The sequence below is a fragment of the Balaenoptera acutorostrata genome, chromosome 1 (genome assembly GCF_949987535.1).
Source record: "Balaenoptera acutorostrata chromosome 1, mBalAcu1.1, whole genome shotgun sequence".
In the NCBI taxonomy this organism is placed as follows: domain Eukaryota; kingdom Metazoa; phylum Chordata; class Mammalia; order Artiodactyla; family Balaenopteridae; genus Balaenoptera; species Balaenoptera acutorostrata.
Window position 1 is genome coordinate 143,679,334 of NC_080064.1, and position 22,429 is coordinate 143,701,762.

Consider the following 22,429-nt stretch of genomic DNA (forward strand, 5'->3'; position numbering starts at 1 on the left):
CAGCCACATTTTCTGTTACCTCATCAGTGGTCTCTATTTGCCAGACGCAGTGGTCAGTTTTCAGTCCTCATCTGACCTGGTCTCGCAGCAGCGCTGGACACTGTTCACTACTCACTTTGCTCCACATTTTCTCCTCTTGCTTTTTGTGACACTTCCCTCACCTTGGTTTTCTTCTGCTTCTCTTCTCTTGGGTCTCTTTTGATCACTTCTGTTTCTCAGCCTAGGGCTTTCATGTCAGCTTTATCTGTATTCTCTCCTTAGGTGAGCAAATCTCATCGTTAGGCTTCACAAGCCCCTCTGTGCCTACAACCGCAAAATCCGTGTCTTCAGCCCTGAGCTCGCTCTCTTGAGTACCACCTACCTACCTGCTGTCTCCACTTGGATGGTGGGCTGGAAGCCTTCCATCTGCCCCTCCATATCCATCCTTCATCCTTCTCCACCCTGATGAGACCTGCATGTACTACATCACATGGCCACCTCCATTTGAGTGCAGGTGGTGGGAAGCACATAGGTCAGAGAGAGAGGAAGGAGGGTGAGGGCAGAGTCTGTATTCCAAGGCCCCCTCTCTGTAGGGTCCTTGTGGTTTGGTGACCTTAATCAGAGTTACCAGCTCTTGGCAGGTGACCTTCTCCAAACAGCCCTTTGTAAGAAAGTTAGAAACTACTAGGTTCTGGTAACTGCTCCCTCCACCCACCCTCTGAGGCCAAGGTTCTGGAGCCCTGCAGTTACTATTCCAGGTGCTACGCTCTACTTGGGGTTTCTCAACACTATCCCCTTCCTTCTATGGATAGTATATTTTATGAACTCTCCTCAAGTCTTTTTTTTTTTTTTCAATTATCTATCTTTTCTTTGATGTTTTGAAATGCCATTTTTATCATGTTCTAATTTCTTAAAATACTAATATCCCATGGATTTTTTTTTTTTTTTTAAGGATTTTCTTATTTATTTATTTATTTATTTATTTATTTATTTTTGGCTGTGTTGGGTCTTCGGTTCGTGCGAGGGCTTTCTCCAGTTGCGGCAAGCGGGGGCCACTCTTCATCGCGGTGCGGGGACCGCTCTTCATCGCGGTGCGCGGGCCTTTCTCTATCGCGGCCCCTCCCGTCGCGGGGCACAGGCTCCAGACGCGCAGGCTCAGCAATTGTGGCTCACGGGCCCAGCTGCTCCGTGGCATGTGGGATCTTCCCAGACCAGGGCTCGAACCCGTGTCCCCTGCATTAGCAGGCAGATTCTCAACCACTGCGCCACCAGGGAAGCCCTATCCCATGGATTTTTAACCACTAGAAAATTATGCTTGAAAACATGCTCTCCAATGTGTGACACTGCATAGGATGGTGCTGTATATAAACATTTTAGTCAAAGTTCCCTACCATTTCTCAGAAAAGAATAGTTTGATATAAGGAAATTAAACTAAATATTAATAGGGACATAATTTTCAATTTTGTTTTTTTGTTTTTTGTTTTTTAATGTTTATTTATTTATTTTCTATTAATCATCAATTTTATACACATCAGTGTATATATGTCAATCCCAGTCTCCCAATTCATCCCACCCCCACCCCCACCCCCTGCCGCTTTCCCCCCTTGGTGTCCATACATTTGTTCTCTACATCTGTGTCTCAATTTCTGCTCTGCAAACCAGTTCATCTGTACCATTTTCTAGGTGCCACATATATATGTTAATATACGATATTTGTTTTTCTCTTCCTGGCTTACTTCACTCTGTATGACAGTCTCTAGATCCATCCACGTCTCTACAAATGACCCGATTTCGTTCCTTTTTATGGCTGAGTAATATTCCATTGTATATATGTGCCATGTCTTTATCCATTCGTCTGTCTATGGGCATTTAGGTTGCTTCCATGACCTGGCTATTGTAAATAGTGCTGCAGTGAACATTGGGGTGCATGTGTCTTTTTGAATTATGGTTTTCTCTGGGTATATGCCCAGTAGTGGGATTGCTGGATCATATGGTAATGCTATTTTTAGTTTTTTAAGGAACATCCATACTGTTCTCCATAGTGGCTGTATCAATTTACATTCCCACCAACAGTGTAAGAGGGTTCCCTGTTCTCCACACCCTCTCCAACATTTGTTGTTTGCAGATTTTCTCATGATGCCCATTCTAACTGGTGTGAGGTGATACCTCATTGTAGTTTTGAATTGCATTTCTCTAATAATTAGTGATGTTGAGAAGCTTTTCATCTGCTTCTTGGCCATCTGTATGTCTTCTATGGAGAAATGTCTATTTAGGTCCTCTGCCTATTTTTGGATTGGGTTGTTTGTTTTTTTAATATTGAGCTGCATCAGCTGTTTATATATTTTAGAGATTAATCCTTTGTCTAATGATTCATTTGCAAATGTTTTCTCCCATTCTGAGCGTTGTCTTTTTGTCTTGTTTATGGTTTCCTTTGCTGTGCAAAAGCTTTTAAGTTACATTAGGTCCTATTTGTTTATTTTTGTGTTTATTTATTTTTTTATTTCCATTACTCTAGGAGGTGGATCAAAAAATATCTTGCTGTGATTTATGTCAAAGAATGTTCTTCCTATGTTTTCCTCTAAGTGTTTTATAGTGCCCGGTCTTACATTTAGGTCTCTAATCCATTTTGAGTTTATTTTTGTGTATGGTGTTAGGGAGTGTTCTAATTTCATTCTTTTACATGTAGCTGTCCAGTTTTCCCAGCACCACTTATTGAAGAGACTGTCTTTTCTCCATTGTATATCTTTACCTCCTTTATCAGAGATTAGTTGACCATAGGTGCGTGGGTTTATCTCTGGGCTTTCTATCCTGTTCCATTGATCTATGTTTCTGTTTTTGTGCCAGTACCATATTGTCTTGATTACTGTAGCTTTGTAGTATAGTCTGAAGTCAGGGAGCCTGATTCCTCCAGCTCTGTTTTTTTCCCTCAAGACTGCTTTGGCTATTCAGGGTCTTCTGTGTTTCCATACAAATTTTAAGATTTTTTGTTCTAGTTCTGTAAAAAATGCCATTGGTAATTTGATAGGGATTGCATCGAATCTGTAGATTGCTTTGGATAGTGTAGTCATTTTCACAATATTGATTCTTCTAATCTAAGAACATGGTACATCTCTCCATCTGTTAGTATCATGTTTAATTTCTTTCATCAGTGTTTTATAGTTTTCTGTATACAGGTCTTTTGTCTCCCTAGGTAGGTTTATTCCTAGGTATTTTATTCTTTTTGTTGCAATGGTAAACGGGAGTGTTTCCATAATTTCTCTTTCAGGTTTTTCATCATTAGTGTATAGGAATGCAAGAGATTTCTGTGCATTAATTTTGTATCCTGAAACTTTACCAAATTCATTGATTAGCTCTAGTAGTTTTCTGGTGGCATCTTTAGGATTCTCTATGTATAGTATCATGTCATCTGCAAACAGTGACAGTTTTACTTCTTTTCCAATTTGGATTCCTTTTCTTTCTTTTTCTTCTCTGATTGCTGTGGCTAGGACTTCCAAAATTATGTTGAATAATAGTGGTGAGAGTGAACATCCTTGTCTTGTTCCTGATCTTAGAGGAAATGCTTTCAGTTTTTCACCATTTAGAATGATGTTTGCTGTGGGTTTGTCATATATGGCCTTTATTATGTTGAAGTAGGTTCCCTCTATGCCCACTTTCTGGAGAGTTTTTATCATAAATGGGTGTTGAATTTTGTCAAAAGCGTTTTCTGCATCTATTGAGATGATCATATGGTTTTTATTCTTCAATTTGTTAATATGGTGTATCACATTGATTGATTTGCATATATTGAAGAATCCTTGCATCTCTGGGATAAATCCCACTTGATCATGGTATAAGATCCTTTTAATGTGTTGTTGGATTCTGTTTGCTAGTATTTTGTTGAGAATTTTTGCATCTATAGTCATCAGTGATATTGGTCTGTAATTTTCTTGTTTTGTAGTATCTTTGTCTGGTTTTGGTATCAGGGTGATGGTGGCCTCATAGAATGAGTTTGGGAGTGTTCCTTCCTCCGCAGTTTTTTGGAAGAGTTTGAGAAGGATGGGTGTTAGCTCTTCTCTAAATGTTTGATAGATTCACCTGTGAAGCCATCTGGTCCTGGGCTTTTGCTTGTTGTAAGATTTTTAATCACAGTTTCAATTCCATTACTTGTGATTGGTCTGTTCATATTTTCTCTTTCTTCCTGGTTCAGTCTTGGAAGGTTATACCTTTCTAAGAATTTGTCCATTTCTTCCAGGTTGTCCATTTTATTGGCATAGAGTTGCTTGTAGTAGTCTCTTAGGATGCTTTGTATTTCTGCGGTGTCTGTTAAAAGTTCTCCTTTTTCATTTCTAATTTTATTGATTTGAGTCCTCTCCCTCTTTTTCTTGATGAGTCTGGCTAATGGTTTATCAATTTTGTTTATTTTCTCAAAGAACCAGCTTTTAGTTTTACTGATCTTTGCTATTGTTTTCTTTGTTTCATTTCATTTATTTCCACTCTGATCTTTATGATTTCTTTCCTTCTGCTAACTTTGGGTTTTGTTTCTTCTTCTTTGTCTAGTTCCTTTAGGTGTAAGGGTAGATTGTTTATTTGAGATTTTTCTTCTTTCTTGAGGTAGGCTTGTATAGCTATAAACTTCCCTCTTAGAACTGCTTTTGCTGCATCCCATAAGTTTTGGATTGTCGTGTTTTCATTGTCATTTGTCTCTAGGTATTTTTTTATTTCCTGTTTGATTTCTTCAGTGATCTCTTGGTTATTTAGTAACGTATTGTTTAGCCTCCATGTGTTTGTGTTTTTTACGTTTTTTTCCCTGTAATTCATTTCTAATCTCATAGCGTTGTGGTCAGAAAAGATGCGTGATATGATTTCAATTTTCTTAAATTTACTGAGGCTTGATTTGTGATCCAAGAGGTGATCTATCCTGGAGAATGTTCTGTGCACACTTGAGAAGAAAGTATAATCTGCTGTTTTTGGATGGAATGTCCTATAAATATCAATTAAATCTATCTGGTCTATTGTGTCATTTAAAGCTTGTGTTTCCTTATTAATTTTCTGTTTGGATGATCTGTCCATTGGTGTAAGTGAGGTGTTAAAGTCCCCCACCATTATTGTGTTACTGTTGATTTCCTCTTTTAGAACTGTTAGCAGTTGCCTTATATATTGAGGTGCTCCTATGTTGGGTGCATATATATTTATAATTGTTATATCTTCTTGGATTGATCCCTCGATCATTAGGTAGTGTCCTTCCTTGTCTCTTGTAACATTCTTTATTTTAAAGTCTATTTTATCTGATATGAGTATTGCTATTCCAGCTTTCTTTTGATTTACCTTTGCATGGAATATCTTTTTCCATCCCCTCACTTTCAGTCTGTATGTGTCCCTCGGTCTGAAGTGGGTCTCTTGTAGACAGCATATAGATGGGTCTTGTTTTTGTATCCATTCAGCAAGCCTGTGTCTTTTGGTTGGAGCATTTAATCCATTCACATTTAAGGTAATTATTGATATGTATGTTCCTATTACCATTTTCTTAATTGTTTTGGGTTTGTTTTTGTAGGTCCTTTTCTTCTCTTGTGTTTCCCAGCTAGAGAAGTTCCTTTAGCATTTGTTGTAGAGCTGGTTTGGTGGTTCTGAATTCTCTTAGCTTTTGCTTGTCTGTAAAGCTTTTGATTTCTCCATCGAATCTGAATGAGATCCTTGCCTGGTAGAGTAATCTTGGTTGTAGGTTCTTCCCTTTCATCACTTTAAGTATATCATGCCACTCCCTTCTGGCTTGTAGAGTTTCTGCTGAGAAATCAGCTGTTAACCTTATGGGAGTTCCCTTGTATATTATTTGTCATTTTTCCCTTGCTGCTTTCAATAATTTTTCTTTGTCTTTAATTTTTGCCAATTTGATTACTATGTGTCTCGGCGTGTTTCTCCTTGGGTTTATCCTGTATGGGACTCTCTGTGCTTCCTGGACTTGGGTGGCTATTTCCTTTCCCATGTTAGGGAAGTTTTCGACTATAATCTCTTCAAATATTTTCTCTGGTCCTTTCTCTCTCTCTTCTCCTTCTGGAACCCCTATAATGCGAATGTTGTCCCAGAGGTCTCTTAGGCTGTCTTCATTTCTTTTCATTCTTTTTTCTTTATTCTGTTCCACAGCAGTGAATTCCACCATTCTGTCTTCTAGGTTACTTATCCGTTCTTCTGCCTCAGTTATTCTGCTATTGATTCCTTCTAGTGTATTTTTCATTTCAGTTATTGTTCATCTCTGTTTGTTTGTTCTTTAATTCTTCTAGATCTTTGTTAAACATTTCTTGCATTTTCTCGATCTTTGCCTCCATTCTTTTTCCAAGGTCCTGGATCATCTTCACTATCATTATTCTGAATTCTTTTTCTGGAAGATTGCCTATCTCCATTTCATTTAGTTGTTTTTCTGGGGTTTTATCTTGTTCCTTCATCTGGTACATAGCCCTCTGCCTTTTCATCCTGTCTGTCTTTCTGTGAATGTCTCTCCTCAAGTCGCGCTAGTTTGTGCCAAATATTTTCTGGTGTAATCTTGAATCAGATGGCTAAAGGAATGTCAAATTTAAGCAAATCCAAGCTAGATCTTTGATTTTCTCCAACCCTAACCCTGTTCCTTCCCCAGTCTTGTTCATCTCAGTAAAAACACTACCATCTACCTAGTTGCTTAAGCTAAAATCGGAGGCTTATCCTTGACTCTTCTCTCTTTCATTTCCCAGGAGCAATCAGTCAGCAGGTGTTGCTGGTTCTCAAATCTGAGCACTCTTTACCACTTTCACCGCCACCACCCTGGTCTACGCTGCTGCCATCTTTCACCTGAAATAGCCTCCTAATTTGTCTCCATGCTTCACTCTGCTCTCCTGCAACCCATTCTCCATACAGCAGCCAGAATAATACTTTAAAAGTGTAAATCAGATCTCATCACTTAAAAAAACCCCTAATAGCATCTCACTGTACTTTAAACCCATTTTCCTTACTGTGACCTACATGGTTGTCTCTTACTGCTTCCACGAGCTTATCTTGGTTTTCTGGAACATTCTTCTCTTGGGTATTATCATGGTTTGTTTCTTGTGTCTTTTCCATTGTCATCCCAAATGTCTCCTCTTACAGAGGCTTTTCTCTAACCACCCAATATAAAGTAGCCCTCACCCTGTCTCTCTGTCATGGTTTCTGTTTTGTTTAACTTTTTTATGTGTGTCGCTCTCTGAAGTGATCTTGTTTATTTATATGTCTGTGAACTGGTCTCCCTCAGTTGCTGCATAAGCTTTGTGAGAGCAGAGACCTCATCCCCCCTGTTCACCACATCACCCTGATAACCTAGAGCCGTGTCTGTAGATGCTTAGTTAGTATTTGTGGGATGAGTAAATGAAGAAACCTCTGTTTCTCCAAAAAGTTTAGGTAATTCAGGCCCAGTCGGCTACAAAGATACCAAGAACACAACTTGAGCTAATAATAGTGGGAAAGTGGAAAAAGAAGGATAAAGAGCAGTGAGTTTAATACAGTGGAAAGAGCCCTGAATTCTACCTCTGTCTCTTTTGCTATTAGCTCTTTGGTTGTGGGCAAGTTTCTCAACCTGGCTGTTCCCTTAGTTGTAATAGAAGCGAGTGGCAAATGACGATCTCCAAGTTCTCTCCTGTGCCAGCTAACACTGCTCAGACAAGGATGAGCACATGCCTTTTATTTGTTAAGAGAATGATCCTGCCCACCCTGTGGTATAAGAAATGTATGGTATCAAGAGTCATCTTTCATTTTTCTCAGTATTATCGGAAAAAAACAAACATAGATGAATGTACCAGCCCTTGGGACTGGAAAGGTTAATAAACCTGAGCTGGACTCCTTTACAAAGCACTCCGAGTGCATGATTTCAGTTAATCCTCAAAACGACTGAAGCGAAGGAGGCAAAACAGGTGCTATCTTTCTAATAAGGAAATGGAGCTGTGTCCAAGGTCACTCACCACGCCAGGACTGCAGCCCCGGTCCTCTGCTCTCCTAGGCCGGTGTCATGCCCACTGCCCCACGTTGCCTTGCATCTGATGGTTACTCCAGACTGTTTGTAGCCAGGAGCACTGGAAACATCTAAGGCCTTTCTTTCGTAACATCAGATTATCTCGTGCGCAGGTAAAAGATGTGAGCTCTGTGATGACGGCTACTTTGGAGACCCTCTGGGTGGAAACGGCCCTGTGAGGCTTTGCCGCCTGTGCCAGTGCAATGACAACATCGATCCCAACGCAGTTGGAAATTGCAATCGCTTGACGGGAGAATGCCTGAAGTGCATCTATAACACGGCTGGCTTCTACTGTGACCGGTGCAAAGACGGGTTTTTTGGAAATCCCCTGGCTCCCAGTCCAGCAGACAAGTGCAAAGGTAATCGGCCATCGGCCAGATTCTGTCACAGTTATATTCATGCGTTCTGAGAGTCATTGCACGGTCTCTTTAAATGTTTACAGTTGTTTGGTCGAATGCAGCACTGTTCAATAGAAATGTACTGCAAACCACTTACGTAATTTAAATTTCTCTAGTAGACACAGTACAGTAAAGAGAAACAGGTGAAATTAATTTTAACACTATATTTTATTTAACCTAACCTATCTAACGTATTATCATCTCAACAAGTAATCAGTAAAAAATTTCTGAGATGTATGTTCTTTTCCACACCTAGTCTCTGAGGTCCAGTGTGTGTTTCACACTGACAGCACGTCTCAGTTCAGACCAGCCACATTTCAAGTGCTCAGTAACCACCGGTGACCAGTGGCTACTGTACTGGATAACGCAGATCTAAAGAATCTATTTGTGTCGTTTATACTTGAGTATTTCTCTCAGATGATTTGCATCTTTTGCTGTCTCTGTCTTCCTGCCTTAGCCTGCGACTGCAACCCCTACGGGACCGTGAAGCAGCAGAGCAGCTGTAACCCTGTGACCGGGCAGTGTGAGTGTCTGCCTCATGTGACCGGCCGGGACTGTGGAGCGTGTGACCCTGGATTCTACAACCTGCAGAGCGGGCAGGGCTGTGAGAGGTAAGATGGCGGCTGCCTTTGGTTCAAGTGACCTTTGCTTTTCTATTGTCAGAGATGAATTTTTATAAGTTATGGTTCATAGTTGGCTTGGCTTTGTTCAGGAATTATTTGAGTGCAGAAAACAGGCAAGGCACCCTTTCGAGGCAATACTGGAGAGTTGTAATTAAGTAATGAGAGAAAAGAGTGGAATGCAGTGGCCCCAGCTGTGTCAGTATCACCTGAGCAACATTTTTTTAACAATACAAATTATATGGTCCTTTCTGAGATGCTTAGAATCAGACCTGCAAGGGTCGCAGTTGCCTGGGAATTCCTGTTTTCAAACCTCCTATTCAGCGCCCATGTGGTGTCAGATTGGAGAGCCACGGGTAGTAGTTTTAGTAGTGAAATAAAAGTATTTGTGTGGGTTAGGTTAGAAAAAGAAGTTCTGAATAGAACTCACGAAAATTACTTGAACCTCAGGTTTTCATAACCCTTAACGTCTGTCATAACAGCCCTTAATGTTCTGTTTTCTAATACAAATTACATCAGTCCTATGCTGAAAGGAACAAAAAAGAAAGGTTTGCCTAAAGTCTGTTTTTCTTACCTGGGAAATGTTGTGTGTTCATTTTCAGGTGTGACTGCCATGCTTTGGGTTCCACCAATGGACAGTGTGACATCCACAATGGCCAGTGTGAGTGCCAGCCTGGCATCACCGGTCAGCACTGCGAGCGCTGCGAGGTCAACCACTTTGGGTTTGGACCTGAAGGCTGTAAACGTAAGGGGCGTTGGTGGCAAAGTCTCGTCTCATTCCAGTTAGAACTGTTAGTCCAGAAAGGACTTTGACAGCCTCAGTGTAGCCACGTGGCTCACAGTCAGGGCTGTGCCCAAATCATCATAGATGCTTTATTCAAGAAATAGTATCCATTTTTTAAAACTCAGAGGACCGAGAGCCTCTCTAGTTTCTTTGCAACCACCCGCTTTATGTCTTCTTTTACAGTGTTTCTGATTCTTCCTTTTTCTAGTCTTTAATTTTCCCAGATGATTACCCTTTGGTTACCGAGCCTTCCCCGTGCTTGATGAAACTTTTTAATTGATCACCTTCTTAGTGCAGAAAATGAAACAGTGAGGGATTCTGCTCAGACATGTTTGTTGACTTATTGGCTCAGTTGCTTCCCACCCTTGGGGCCCTTTTGGTGCGGTTACATGTGCACATCTGCTGCTCCTTGGCATAAACACTTGCTTGGAATTAGGCCGCGGAACAGTTTGGGTTTTTGCTTTCTGAATTCCTTCATTTCTCCTGTGGAATGTAGCATAAGTCATTGACTCCGTTCAGAGAACAAAATGAGTAAACAAACTATAAAATAATGGAAAATAAACATTAGCATTTGGGTTTTCTAGTTCCTTAGTGAGAGAAAAACAGTGGAGAGATGAAGGTAGAGATAAATTCTCGAAGTGCACAAAAAGGGCACTTTCTATAATAGACTAATTTCTATAATTATTCAGTCACATGAAATGTGCCCCCTCCAAAAGATGCTCACTTTGAAATTTACTGTTGTTTTAAAAATGTCTGGCTTCTCTGCTAAGCAGGCTTAACCATTTAAATTCTCCTAAATCAGCCTGTTCTTCACAAAGCATCTAATTATAATGATAGTAAAGTTGGCTTATTGATATCAATGTGAGTTAAAAGAAAATGCACTCTTCCTTTTTTTCCTTATTATGTACCCTTTTCCCTTTATTCTGCAGCCTGTGACTGTCATCCTGAGGGGACTCTTTCCCTCCAGTGCAAAGATGATGGTCTCTGTGAATGTAAAGAAGGCTTTGTGGGGAATCGCTGTGACCAGTGTGAAGAGAACTATTTCTACAATCGGTCTTGGCCTGGCTGCCAGGAATGTCCAGCTTGTTACCGGCTGGTAAAGGATAAGGTCAGCTGTCAACAGTGCATGCGTTAATTCATTCAGCAGATGTTGAATGGGCACGTCCTATGCTCTAAGCTCTAGAGAAAAAATGGTGCACAAAATAGACACAGTCCCTGTTCTCAAAGACTCAAGTTCCAGTTGGGAGACAAATAATAAAAATTAAAGAAATACTAACTGAGATAAGTGCAAGAAAGAATACAAACAGAGAATAACTGGGGAGAACTACTTTATATAGAGCCTCTATGGAAACTCACTTAAGGTGAGATCTTAAGGATAAGAAAGAGCAAACCAAAGGAGAAGTGGTGGGTAGGCTGTTCCAGGCAGAGGGAACGTGGGGTACAGAGGCCTCAAAGCTGGAGGGTGTCTGGAGCCTGCTGAGTGAGGAAGGAGTGGTTTGTGATAAGACTGGAAAGGTTGGTAGAGACAGCTTACGTTGCACCACGTTGACCAGAGTAAGGAATTCAGATTTTATTCCAAATCCAGTGGGAATGCACTAATGAGTTTTAAGCTGGGAAATCCAGTTTATATTTTAAGAACAACACTCTGCTGCGTGAAGATTGATGGTTAGGAGTGGGGCAAAAGGGGAAGCCTAGATTGAATTGGATAAATATTATATGTGTGTTCGGCAGGGCAGGGTATGAGAGAGGGTAAGGTTAGGGAAAGAGAAGAATCAAGGATGGATCTTGGGTTTTTTGCTTAAGGTAGTTGTAGGCATTACTTACAGAGATGGCGATGACTCAGAGAATACATATTTAAGAGAAAAAAATCAAGGGTAGAGTTTTGGATATTAAGTTGAGAATACCTATCAGAGAGCCAAGTGGGGATATCAGATAGGTAATCTCAAACACAAGGGAGAGGTCAGAACTGGAGAATCATCAGCATGTAGAGTTTAACGTCAAAGGAATCAACCAGTTTTTCTTTTGAAGCCAGAGAAATGAGGAAAAACTACCCATGTTACCTACTTAAAAGTATACATACATGGAGTGTATAGACCTTCATATTTATAGGGCAGCGGTCCCCAACCTTTTTGGCACCAGGGACCGGTTTCGTGGAAGACAGTTTTTCCGTGGACAGGGCGTGCGGGGGGCGGTGATGGCGCAGGCAGTGATGCGAGCCGTGGAGAGCGATGGAGAGCGGCAGATGAAGCTTCGCTCGCTCGCCCGCCGCTCACCTCCTGCTGTGCGGCCCGGTTCCGAGCAGGCCGCGGACTGCTACCGGTCTACAGCCCGGGGGTTGGGCACCCGTGTTCTAGAGTACCCCCTTTGGTTATTGTTCCTGCAGGAAGTACAGTCGAGTTCTTCAGGAATGTCTGTACACCCTACCTTTCCCTTTTCTTCCTCCATTATGCTTAGGTTGCTGATCATCGAGCAAAACTCCAGGAATTAGAGAATCTCATTGCAAACCTTGGAACTGGGGACGAGATGGCGACGGATCAAGCCTTTGAGGATAGACTAAAGGAAGCAGAGAGAGAGGTGACTGACCTCCTTCGTGAGGCCCAGGATGTCAAAGGTACACACGATTAAACAAGTGGGTAATTTCTGTAAGATGGTCCGTCTTTAGATGTAGCTCCTAATGCAAGGTTAAGTAGTATGGTTTTATAAAATTCTTTCTCTATTTTTAAACTCTGTTTAGAATATGAATTATTTTATTTTTTAAACATGTAGAAAAGAACCTGTCAATGTTTTAAGATACACTAAGCAGAAATAGTTCTCCCAGCACATGAAAAACTGTTAGATGTTAAAATCCAAGCATTTTATAAATCCTGCTATCAAGATGCTCACCACTGGGCTGAAGTCACTTTTGCTTTGGAGTTTTCCATCACTGAGACACAGATGCTCATCAGATACTCATAGTAAATGTGCATTAACGTTGATACACCCGGGACCACAATGATCAACTTCCCTACTGATGATGTTTCCATCTGGAGTTAGAGAAGTCCTCTCGTCAGAGTACAGGTCAACAAAAACTAAATATATTGCTTATTTCTTATTGTAAATGTCCCTAAGATTTTATAAAATTACTGAAGTAGAGAAGGAAGAAATTGGATGTATCTGGTCTGGGCCAATTTGTTTAATTTTTATTAGGACAGTCCAAAAATTGTTCTATGAGGTAAATTTTTAGAAACTGAAAAATAAAATGAGAGGTCAAAAACTTATGTGTTTTGTTTCAGTTGTTGTTACATTTTAAGTCTTAAACATAGATTAAGAAGAATTTATATGTTTCCTGTTCTGTATAAACAACGGTGGTTTTTTTTAGGCTGTTCATTTTCAAATTTGGACACATGTTTTTTTTTTTCATTAATGTATTCTCTTGTAACAGCAAATTCGCATCTGTCCTGCCACGTCCGTTGAAGAACTGAACGTGGGGTGATCATTCTTAAGTGCCAGTCAGTCAGCCTGAGAGGTGGGGTGTGGCAGGCAGCTCTGGTGCCAGCAGCACCAGCACACGGGCGTGGTCAAGGGGCAGGACGGGGAGGTCAGCCAGCACTGCCACTCCTCCGGGCTCCACACCTTGGTGCAGCCCCAGTTACATCTGGCTCTTTTTGGCCACAATGGCTACGTACTTTCCTCTGCCCAAGCAGGTGATTCTGTGGGACAGAAGCTCTGATAGGAGCCATGGCCACCATACCCTCCCTTGAGCCACCTGAAAGCTGGGGAGCATAATGGGCTGCTCCTGGTAGCTTTGGGAGCACCACAGGGAGGCTGGAGTTAAAATCCACTCCCACTAAATCCTGATTCATGGAGTTCCTGGCTGACCTTTCCTACTTAGGTTCAAACTAGCCAAGAATAAAAATATCTTCAAAATGATTTACCCTTTCAGACTCTCCTGAAGTGTTCATTTGTAGTTAAACTTGTGTTTATTCTGCAGTTTGAAGGGAGATTATATGGTGCAATTAGGTCTTGCAATTGGACACTTGGAATTAGAGGGCTTTGAAGTGATCCACTTAGGTTATTTGTTCCCTTTTTGGGATACTATTGTTTCTCTAAAGAACTGGCCAGAGAGATCGGTATCTGTTTCCTTTTTGAAGTTCTAAAGGGAAGGGGCTTCTATAACTTCATTAGCCAATGAAGCCAATGCTTAACGCTTCCCAAATCTAAATGATTTTCTACGATTTCAGCTTGTTTTTATATTTTGTATTTTCTTAAAAATCTTTGGATTATCAAAGAATTGTTTTAAGTAATCATCCGAGCAGGGCCATTTTGTATCGTTAGATGAGATGTTTTGCTAGGCCACCAGCTTTGCATGTGTATTGATTGGGTGGCCCTGCTTGTAAGCTGCTATTTTTCCAAACCTGTATTCATCTTTGTTGGTCTTAACTTTGGCTTCTCATCTTCTTTTACATTCCTTGGAAATTTTAGATGCCAACACTAGCGCCATGCAGAAATAAGAACTGGTCAGTTTTGAATAGGATTGGCTTAATGGTTCCTGTAGATTACAATATAACTTCCTGCCATGTGAGGATTGTAATAACGTCAGAATTGTCTTTGCATGGGCTTATATTGATTGATTGATTGATTAGGACACAGGTGTGAGGTTTAAGTTGAATGGGCATAATTAATAGAGAACAACTTGAAGAACTTTTCAAAAGCAGAGATCAACTGGAAAGGAATTACGTGGGTGTGCCAGGCGGTGGGAGGCGGCGGCAAGAGTCTATTTAGTTTAAAATAGAAAATAATGTTAACATGCCATTTTTCAACATCAGTTTTGAACCCAGTTTTTTCCCAGTTTAGAAAAACGTCCAGCTCTCAGGGCTGGTAGTGCTTTTAACAACATTGTATTTTTTATGATTCAGTCTTGCACGTGCTGGAATATCAAACTCTTTCCTTCATCAGACGTTTTTCGAGTGTCTTCTCTTTGCCAATCATTGTGTAAGACTGGGGATACAGTGTTGAGTAAGAACGAGGGACTCATAGTCAAGTGGGAGAGACAGTGTGTTAATCTCCAGTTAACCCACTTGGAGACCGTAGATGAATGTAACGGTGGCGCTACCGCTGGGCACAGTGAAGACTGACCAGCTCTGCCAGTGGACTTAGGGAAACTTGTCAGAAAGATGCTATGTTTGGAAGAGTAAGGATAAGAGCAGCGCCTCAGATTTCACGTGAGATGATATGTGTTCCCCCCCCCCACAACCCCGCTTCAGATAATTTATGGACTTTCTTCTGCACTGTGATTGCAGATGTAGACCAAAATTTGATGGATCGCCTCCAGAGAGTGAATAACACCTTATTCAGCCAAATTAGCCGTTTACAGAATATCCGGAATACCATTGAAGAGACCGGAAACTTGGCTGAACAAGCATGTGCCCGGGTAGAAAGCACAGAGCAGTTGATTGAAATCGCATCCAGAGAACTTGAGAAAGCAAAAGTTGCCATTGCCAATGTGGTGAGTGACTGGGAAGGTCTGAGGTGGGGCTGAGGGAGTCCCTTGGCTTTTACTGCTAGTGGAATGCTTCTTCAGCTAAATTGACTCCTTGTATCTTTGTTTGTCTTCAGACATGGAGCAAGAAAGCCACATTGCTCATAGTTGCCATGAAATAGTTATCACAAACTGGATTAAAACCAAAAGACATCTGGATCCTTTCTCTAGCTTTGTTCCTTCTGTGGCACTAGGCAATTTAATGTTCCTTTTTATTTTTTTAATATTTATTTATTTATTTGGCTGTGCCAGGTCCTAGTTGCAGCACGCAGGATCTTGGCTGCCGCATGCGGGATCTTTTAGTTACAGCGTGCGGGCTCTTAGTGGCAGCATGCAGGATCTAGTTCCCTAACCAGGGATCGAACCCAGGCCCCCTGCATTGGGAGCATGGAATCTTAACCACTGGGCCACCAGGGAAGTCCCTAAACTTCCTTTATTCTCTGCTGAAAATAGAAATAATAATCTGCAATCAAGGATGCTGATGTTAACTGAAGATCTCTGAAATTAAGAAGAGACGTTCTTTCTCTAAATAACGCTAGTGAAAATTTAGTTTTGACACTTGCTTTATTAAATTTAAATAATTCATTCCTTTGAGATTAGTGCTTTGTTTATTTCCTCTCTAGTCAATCACTCAGCCAGAATCTACAGGGGACCCAAACAACATGACTCTTTTGGCGGATGAGGCACGAAAGCTTGCTGAACGGTAACCTCCAGCTCCCTCTTTAATGGTTAAGTTATGGCTTTCATCGCGGTACGCACACATTGTTTCATCCTATCCCCACACACACTTCCCATGTAACCCACTTTTGCAAAGTTTGCTCTCGTTTCTGAAATGCTATTAGCTACATGTACTCTTTGCTTCCCTTTACTTTGAAATTAGAATATTTACTTTGAATATGATGGTTTGGAGGGAAATTATATTTGCACATCTAAGGAAAACCGTAACATTTTTTAGATTTTTAATTTTGAAACCTTAAAGTTAATAGATAATTAAGCTCCGTAGAATTTAGTTATTTTTTAAAATTTTTAAATTTTCAACAAAAATGTTTAATTTTCAAGTTTCAATAGAAAACATTTACTAACCCATAGTACATGTGAAAATCAGAAACAGACCATTTCATTCCTGATTAAATGTAAGGTAATTTCTTAAGAAGACTTTAAATTGTAGAGGGCATTAAGTGAAAACATTTTTTTAAAAATAAAATTCCTAAAATGTAGGCTCCGTGAGGGCAGGTGTTTTTGTGTGCTTTATTCACTGCTGAAGTCCCAATGCTTAAAACAATGTCTGGCATATAGTAAGTACTCAATAAATGTTTATCAAATGCATTGCAGAACAGCTAGTAGACCTCATAGGTACAGGGTGCTTAAATAAGCCTGATGTTAGAATTTTAGCCTCAATGTCTGAGCAGTTACATTGGCTTCCTGCTTTACCATATGTGCTCTCTTTCTGTTCTTTGTAAATATGTGTGAACTGTTGTAATTTAGCTCATAGAACATTCATGGTTTCAGAGCTGAATTTTCTGATTAAAAGAAGACAGCTGAAAACATTATAGAAAACTCCCGAGAAAAGTAGGTCTTGGAAATTAATTGTGGTGTACTTCATGCATGAATTTTGAAAGAAAGTTTATCATATCAAAAAGAATGGCCATGTATTGCAGTGTGACAATGTAATATGAAATTTTAGAGTTGAAAAAAACCTTAGCAGTTACCCAGCTAAAATGCATTATTTGTCTGGAGTCCCTGTTGACATGTTCCTTGTTGAGTTGCTCTTCCTGGCCTGTAACTAGGTTGCCTGTGAGAAATCTGAATAGTCAAAGTTGTTTCAGGACTATGCAGTAACAGAACCAGAGTAGCAATTAAAGATGAGGTCTGGGATTTGTATTTATGACTAGAGAAATGAGTTCTTGCTGGTATACACAGTTTCATATATAAATACCCTTAAATAGTTATATTTAAAAGTAATTTTTAAGAAATAACAAGCATTTGCCCCTATACATTTTATATCATTAATATCCTTGGGAAATATCATTTTCTCAGATTACAGAACGCTATTTATAAACTCAGCCCTGCTGAAATGATAACAAAATTCCAAATTTATAAGATTTTTTCAATATTTGTGGAACTCTGCCCACATTAGTTTATGTATATTAATAAGGTAAGCATTACCTAAATTCTCCTCCTTTCCCTATGAGACGGTTGTGTTTCATGGCTTGTTTTTCCTCTTATGTTATACAGCCATAAACAAGAAGCTGATGACATTGTACGAGTGGCAAAGGCAGCCAATGATACATCAACTGAGGCATATAATCTGCTTTTGAGGACACTGGCAGGAGAAAATCAAACAGCAGTTGAGATTGAAGAGCTTAATAGAAAGTGAGTGTAATTTAAAGGTGGTTTATAGCCCTTCAGTTGTTCTTGTAAGTGACGCCAGTTCAAGGAAAAATTAAATGCCGGTGAATTCAAACCATGTATTCCTGCAGTAAGATTTCTTTTGTTAATCATGCTTTTGAAATGATGCAGTAATTAGAGCAGGGGATGTAGAGCCACAGAGATTTTATTTGATCCAGTTACTGTATCAGCAGAGAATGGTAACAACTAGCCATGATACTTAAAATTCTGCATAAAGGCGAAGAGAAAAAATATCACAGAGTAAGCAGAGGAAATATATTTGAGCTACAAATATTTAAAAGGTGTCTGAAATAAGAAAGCATATGGTAAGCCATATGCTATAAATAGAAGTGATGAGATGAAATCTAAATTTAAGCTATGTTGGTATTAAATAATAGCATTTTAATATAACATTTCTTTGAGGTTTTGGAAATACTGTCACGGTGATTTAAACTGGAATGAATCTGGTGAACATTAAGATGCTAAAAGCAACTAGGGTTTTCATCAAATCACATCTTTTGTTCCTTAGGTATGAACAAGCGAAGAACATCTCACAGGATCTAGAGAAGCAAGCTGCCCAAGTCCATGAGGAGGCCAAGAAGGCTGGTGAGAAAGCTGTGGAGATCTATGCCAGTGTTGCCCAGCTGACTCCTGTGGACTCAGAAGCCATGGAGGTATGGCGCTGACAGCCTGCGTGCACAGGCTTTGGTTGTCACTGCCGTCCCCCATTCACAGCTCCTACCCTCGTCCCACCAAACACACAGCCACATACCCCCTCAGTCTGGGTAAGAGCTCTTCTGACTGCCCTGCAGCTGTCAGCAGTACCTACCTCCTCTGTCCTCCCAACAGCTCACTGGTAAAGTTGAGTTCTAGTTTAGATACATTAATAGAACTTATTGAGGTAAAAAAAAAAAAATCCTGTGGTTATAAACATTAAATAGCAAAGACTCCTTTAGTGATAGGAATAATCACTCTTAAATCTTGGATGTAAATCCAAATTATAATATACTTGGATTAATTAAAACAGACTACACCTAGGTCGTTACCCTGGTTTTGAACAAGAGAGAAATAAAAGAATGGTTTAAATGAAAGAACTGTATCAGGATGCTTTGGGGCAGGTAAAATATTAAGGGATTGGTAGTATTTTATTTCATCTGTACTCTAATCATGAATCCTCATACCAAGTTCTATATAAATGGTGTATTTTTTACATTAAACTTGCAATTTATTAAGTTTCACTTCTTACATCTGAGGTGTTGACTTCGTTTTTACCATAAAGTTTTAGGTCTCCTCAGACGTGTACATACTGTATGATTCCATATATATGGAATTTGACAATAGACAAAACTAATCTATGATGATAAAAACCAGACCAGTGGCAGCTGCATTGTTGGAAAGATGGGTGTGGAAATTGACTGGAAAGAGATACAAGGGAATTTCCTGGGAGGAAATATTCTGTATCTTGATTGGGGTGTTGGTTACACAGGTGAATATATTTGTCAGAACTCATCAAACTAAGTGCTGTGCATTTCACTGTGTGTAAGTATACCTCAATTTTTTAAAAAGGTCCATAAAATCTTGACCTGTGCTGTTCTTTTAAAAATATCCACTAAGTATAGAATTACTAAGCCTACCTTTTCGTCAGTTTAGTTGGTTTGCCTAAAATATAATGATCTTACTCGCTTTTCATAGAATGAGGCAGATAAAATAAAGAAGGAAGCTGAGGATCTGGATCGTCTGATTGACCAGAAGTTAAAAGATTATGAGGACCTCAGACAGGACATGAGAGGGAAGGAATTTGAAGTAAAGAACCTTCTGGAAAAAGGAAAGACCGAACAGCAGGTGGGTTTGCTTTGCAAGTTGCTTCGTTTCTTGAGGGAAAAATTGAAGCTGCCTGACTGTAAGCTGTGTCCGTGATGTTACCACAATTGCAGAAGCAACAAAACACACGAAAAAGTATTCAGAGGAGGGCCTTATGCTGATGCCCAGGCCTAACCTGCTGTATACTGGCCAGTGTCAGGGTGGTGGCGTGTAGGTGCCTGGTCTGTTAGGAGAGAGAAGGGCTTTACCTTGGAAGGTTTGTCCTCTTATCTGCCACGTGTTTGCAGACTGCCGACCAACTCCTAGCCCGAGCTGACGCCGCCAAGGCTCTTGCGGAAGAAGCTGCTAAGAAGGGACGAAATACCTTACAAGAAGCCAACGACATTCTCAGCAACCTGAAAGGTATGAGAGGGTCAGATAACAGGGTAAATTTGTACGTGTCCTTCATTAGGGTGATTCTCTCTCTTTTGTAAAAAAATTTTTACTCTGAGACTTTCTGAACACATACAGCACAAGAGATAATAGTATAAGAAATCGCATATACCTTTCAGATTCAGCAGTTAAGATTTTTACTGCACTTAACTTCATCCCCCAACACCTACCCTACCGTTTCTTAAAAAATTTTTGTATCAGTTAATGCATATAATTAAAGCCAACAATTACTGTTTTACACATCAGCTGATAGTGCTTTATTTTTTATTTTTTAATTAATTAATTAATTTATTTATTTTTGGCCGCATTGGGTCTTTGTTGCTGTGTGCGGGCTTTCTCTAGTTGCGGCGAGAGGGGGCTACTCTTTGTTGCGGTGTGCGGGCTTCTCATTGCGGTGGCTTCTCTTGTTGCGGAACACGGGCTCTAGGCGCACGGGTTTCAGTAGTTGTGGCACACGGGCTCAGTAGTTGTGGCACACGGGCTCAGTAGTTGTGGCTCACGGGCTCTAGAGCACAACCTCAGTAGTTGTGGCGCATGGTCTTAGTTGCTCTGCGGCCTGTGGGATCTTCCCGGACCAGGGATCAAACCCGTGTCCCCTACATTGGCAGGTGGATTCTTAACCACTGCGCCACCAGGGAAGTCCCTACCCTACCTTTTTTATGGTAAAGTATTTCAAAGAAAAATCCCAGCGCTCATGTCATTTTACCCCAGCATTCCTTGGTATGGAAGCCCCAAAAAAAAGGATACTTCCTGTAACCAAGATATGCCTATTTAGCTGACTTGTGTTGGTAAATGGAGATTATCTTTAATTTTCTCTGCCAATTGCATCTCAGTCTTTATGTTTTCTTTCCTCACCCAAGATAAAAAAGAACTGTGCTCAATTCACTGTGTAGCCTTGGACTCACCTCTGATAAACATAAGCTCTATATATACAGAAGCTTTATAGGATAATGGTTGAATGTATGGGCTTTGTGTCAGTGGGTTTGGTTTAGAATCCCTGATCCACCTCTTACTGTGAATCTTTGAAAAAAATTACCTCTTTAATCCTCAATTTTCTCATGTATAAAAATGATACAATGCCTGTGTCACAAGCACATAAAGCTCTTAACTCAGTACCTAACAGTTAGTAAACACTGAATAAACTGCAGCTTTCGATATTAGTTGAGGTGGAGGTGATGGCATGCTCAGCTCTGCATTAAAATAAATGTTTCAAGTGAGAATTTGCCTTCCAGAAACAGGTGTTCATTCACATGCATCTTCCATGTAGATCTGTGTGCTTTGTTCTAACATTTCAGTCCATGCTGTTTTTCATTCTTTTCCCCTGACTTTCATTGTTCATAAAACAAAATCCAGTGGCAGCTCCCTGAAAGGTTCCCTTTTGGCTTGTAGAGAGTTTAGTTTAATTGCATTTCTTGAACCTGTTTTAGATTTTGATAGGCGAGTAAATGATAACAAGACGGCTGCAGAGGAGGCACTAAGGAGAATCCCTGCCATCAACCAGACTATAATGGAAGCCAATGAAAAGACCAGGGAAGCACAGCTGGCTCTGGGCAATGCTGCCGCAGATGCCACCGAGGCCAAGAACAAGGCCCACGAGGCGGAGAGGATCGCCAGCGCTGTCCAAAAGGTGTGCTCGCCCCTCCTGTCCGAAACAAAGCCTTTGCTCATCTATTCTCTTGTCATTTTCCAGTTTCTTTCCAGACCCCGAAAAGCTCTTGCAAATTTTTTCCTCAACTCCAGTAAAGTTATATTAAACCATCCTTGTCGTTCTTTTTTTTTTTTTACTAGGCATTAGAGCAGGTAACCACATTGATTGAAGAGGGAGAGTCATTCAAAGGGTCCTTTACTCTAAAATTTCTGCTGTGTCTCAGTGGAAGGGTCTGAGTTGTTGAGGAGGGGGGTTGGCTTCAGGGACCCATCAAGCTCCCGCCCACAAAAAATCAGATTCTTTCTAAGTAAACACAGTTGCTTGACATGAACAATTGATATTTTTTCCATGTTATTTACAGTGCCAAGTCAGTACAGTTTTTAAGACCCCCTTTCAAGCATATTGCCATATCTAAGACCCACCTATTTAGAATTTTTGAAGTTACCAGTGCTAGGATTCTTTCTACTCATCTTAAAGAATAATTTCTCTAGGCTGGCTTTCTCCTACTTATAGATAAATCTGTTTTATTTAAAGGAGAAATTGGAGCTGATTCTAAACTTATGTGTTTGAAAATCACACACATTTTTAAGTTTCTTGGATTAATTATATTTTATAAAGTATATTTCAGAATTATGGACTTTTTGTACATTATGATGAACTGCCAAGTATCAATAGAATAAGGCTAGCTTTGAATAGAAAATTATCCAAGCGAAAGAGTCTAATCAGTACAATGTGGTGGAAAGTATACATCATTTAAATGTTGCAGCTATGTGACCCCAACTAAAAATGGCAACGATAGAACAGGAATTTTTATTAACAGGATTAAACAAGAGGATACAAATCAGAGTGCTTTATAA

General features: G+C 40.2%; 1 protein-coding gene across 1 annotated transcript in view; it reads left to right on the plus strand.

Moving 5' to 3' along the window:
- The window catches only part of LAMC1 (laminin subunit gamma 1), a 126,165-nt gene that overhangs the window by 96,317 nt on the left and 7,419 nt on the right, over positions 1-22,429 (plus strand). The window contains exons 14-25 of the mRNA XM_057543444.1: positions 8,077-8,322; positions 8,819-8,972; positions 9,584-9,726; positions 10,695-10,873; positions 12,220-12,376; positions 15,045-15,250; positions 15,907-15,986; positions 17,519-17,656; positions 18,201-18,345; positions 19,364-19,513; positions 19,780-19,894; positions 21,352-21,551. Coding sequence (XP_057399427.1) covers positions 8,077-8,322; positions 8,819-8,972; positions 9,584-9,726; positions 10,695-10,873; positions 12,220-12,376; positions 15,045-15,250; positions 15,907-15,986; positions 17,519-17,656; positions 18,201-18,345; positions 19,364-19,513; positions 19,780-19,894; positions 21,352-21,551 — 1,913 coding nt within the window. The remainder of the gene's footprint in view (positions 1-8,076; positions 8,323-8,818; positions 8,973-9,583; positions 9,727-10,694; positions 10,874-12,219; positions 12,377-15,044; positions 15,251-15,906; positions 15,987-17,518; positions 17,657-18,200; positions 18,346-19,363; positions 19,514-19,779; positions 19,895-21,351; positions 21,552-22,429) is intronic.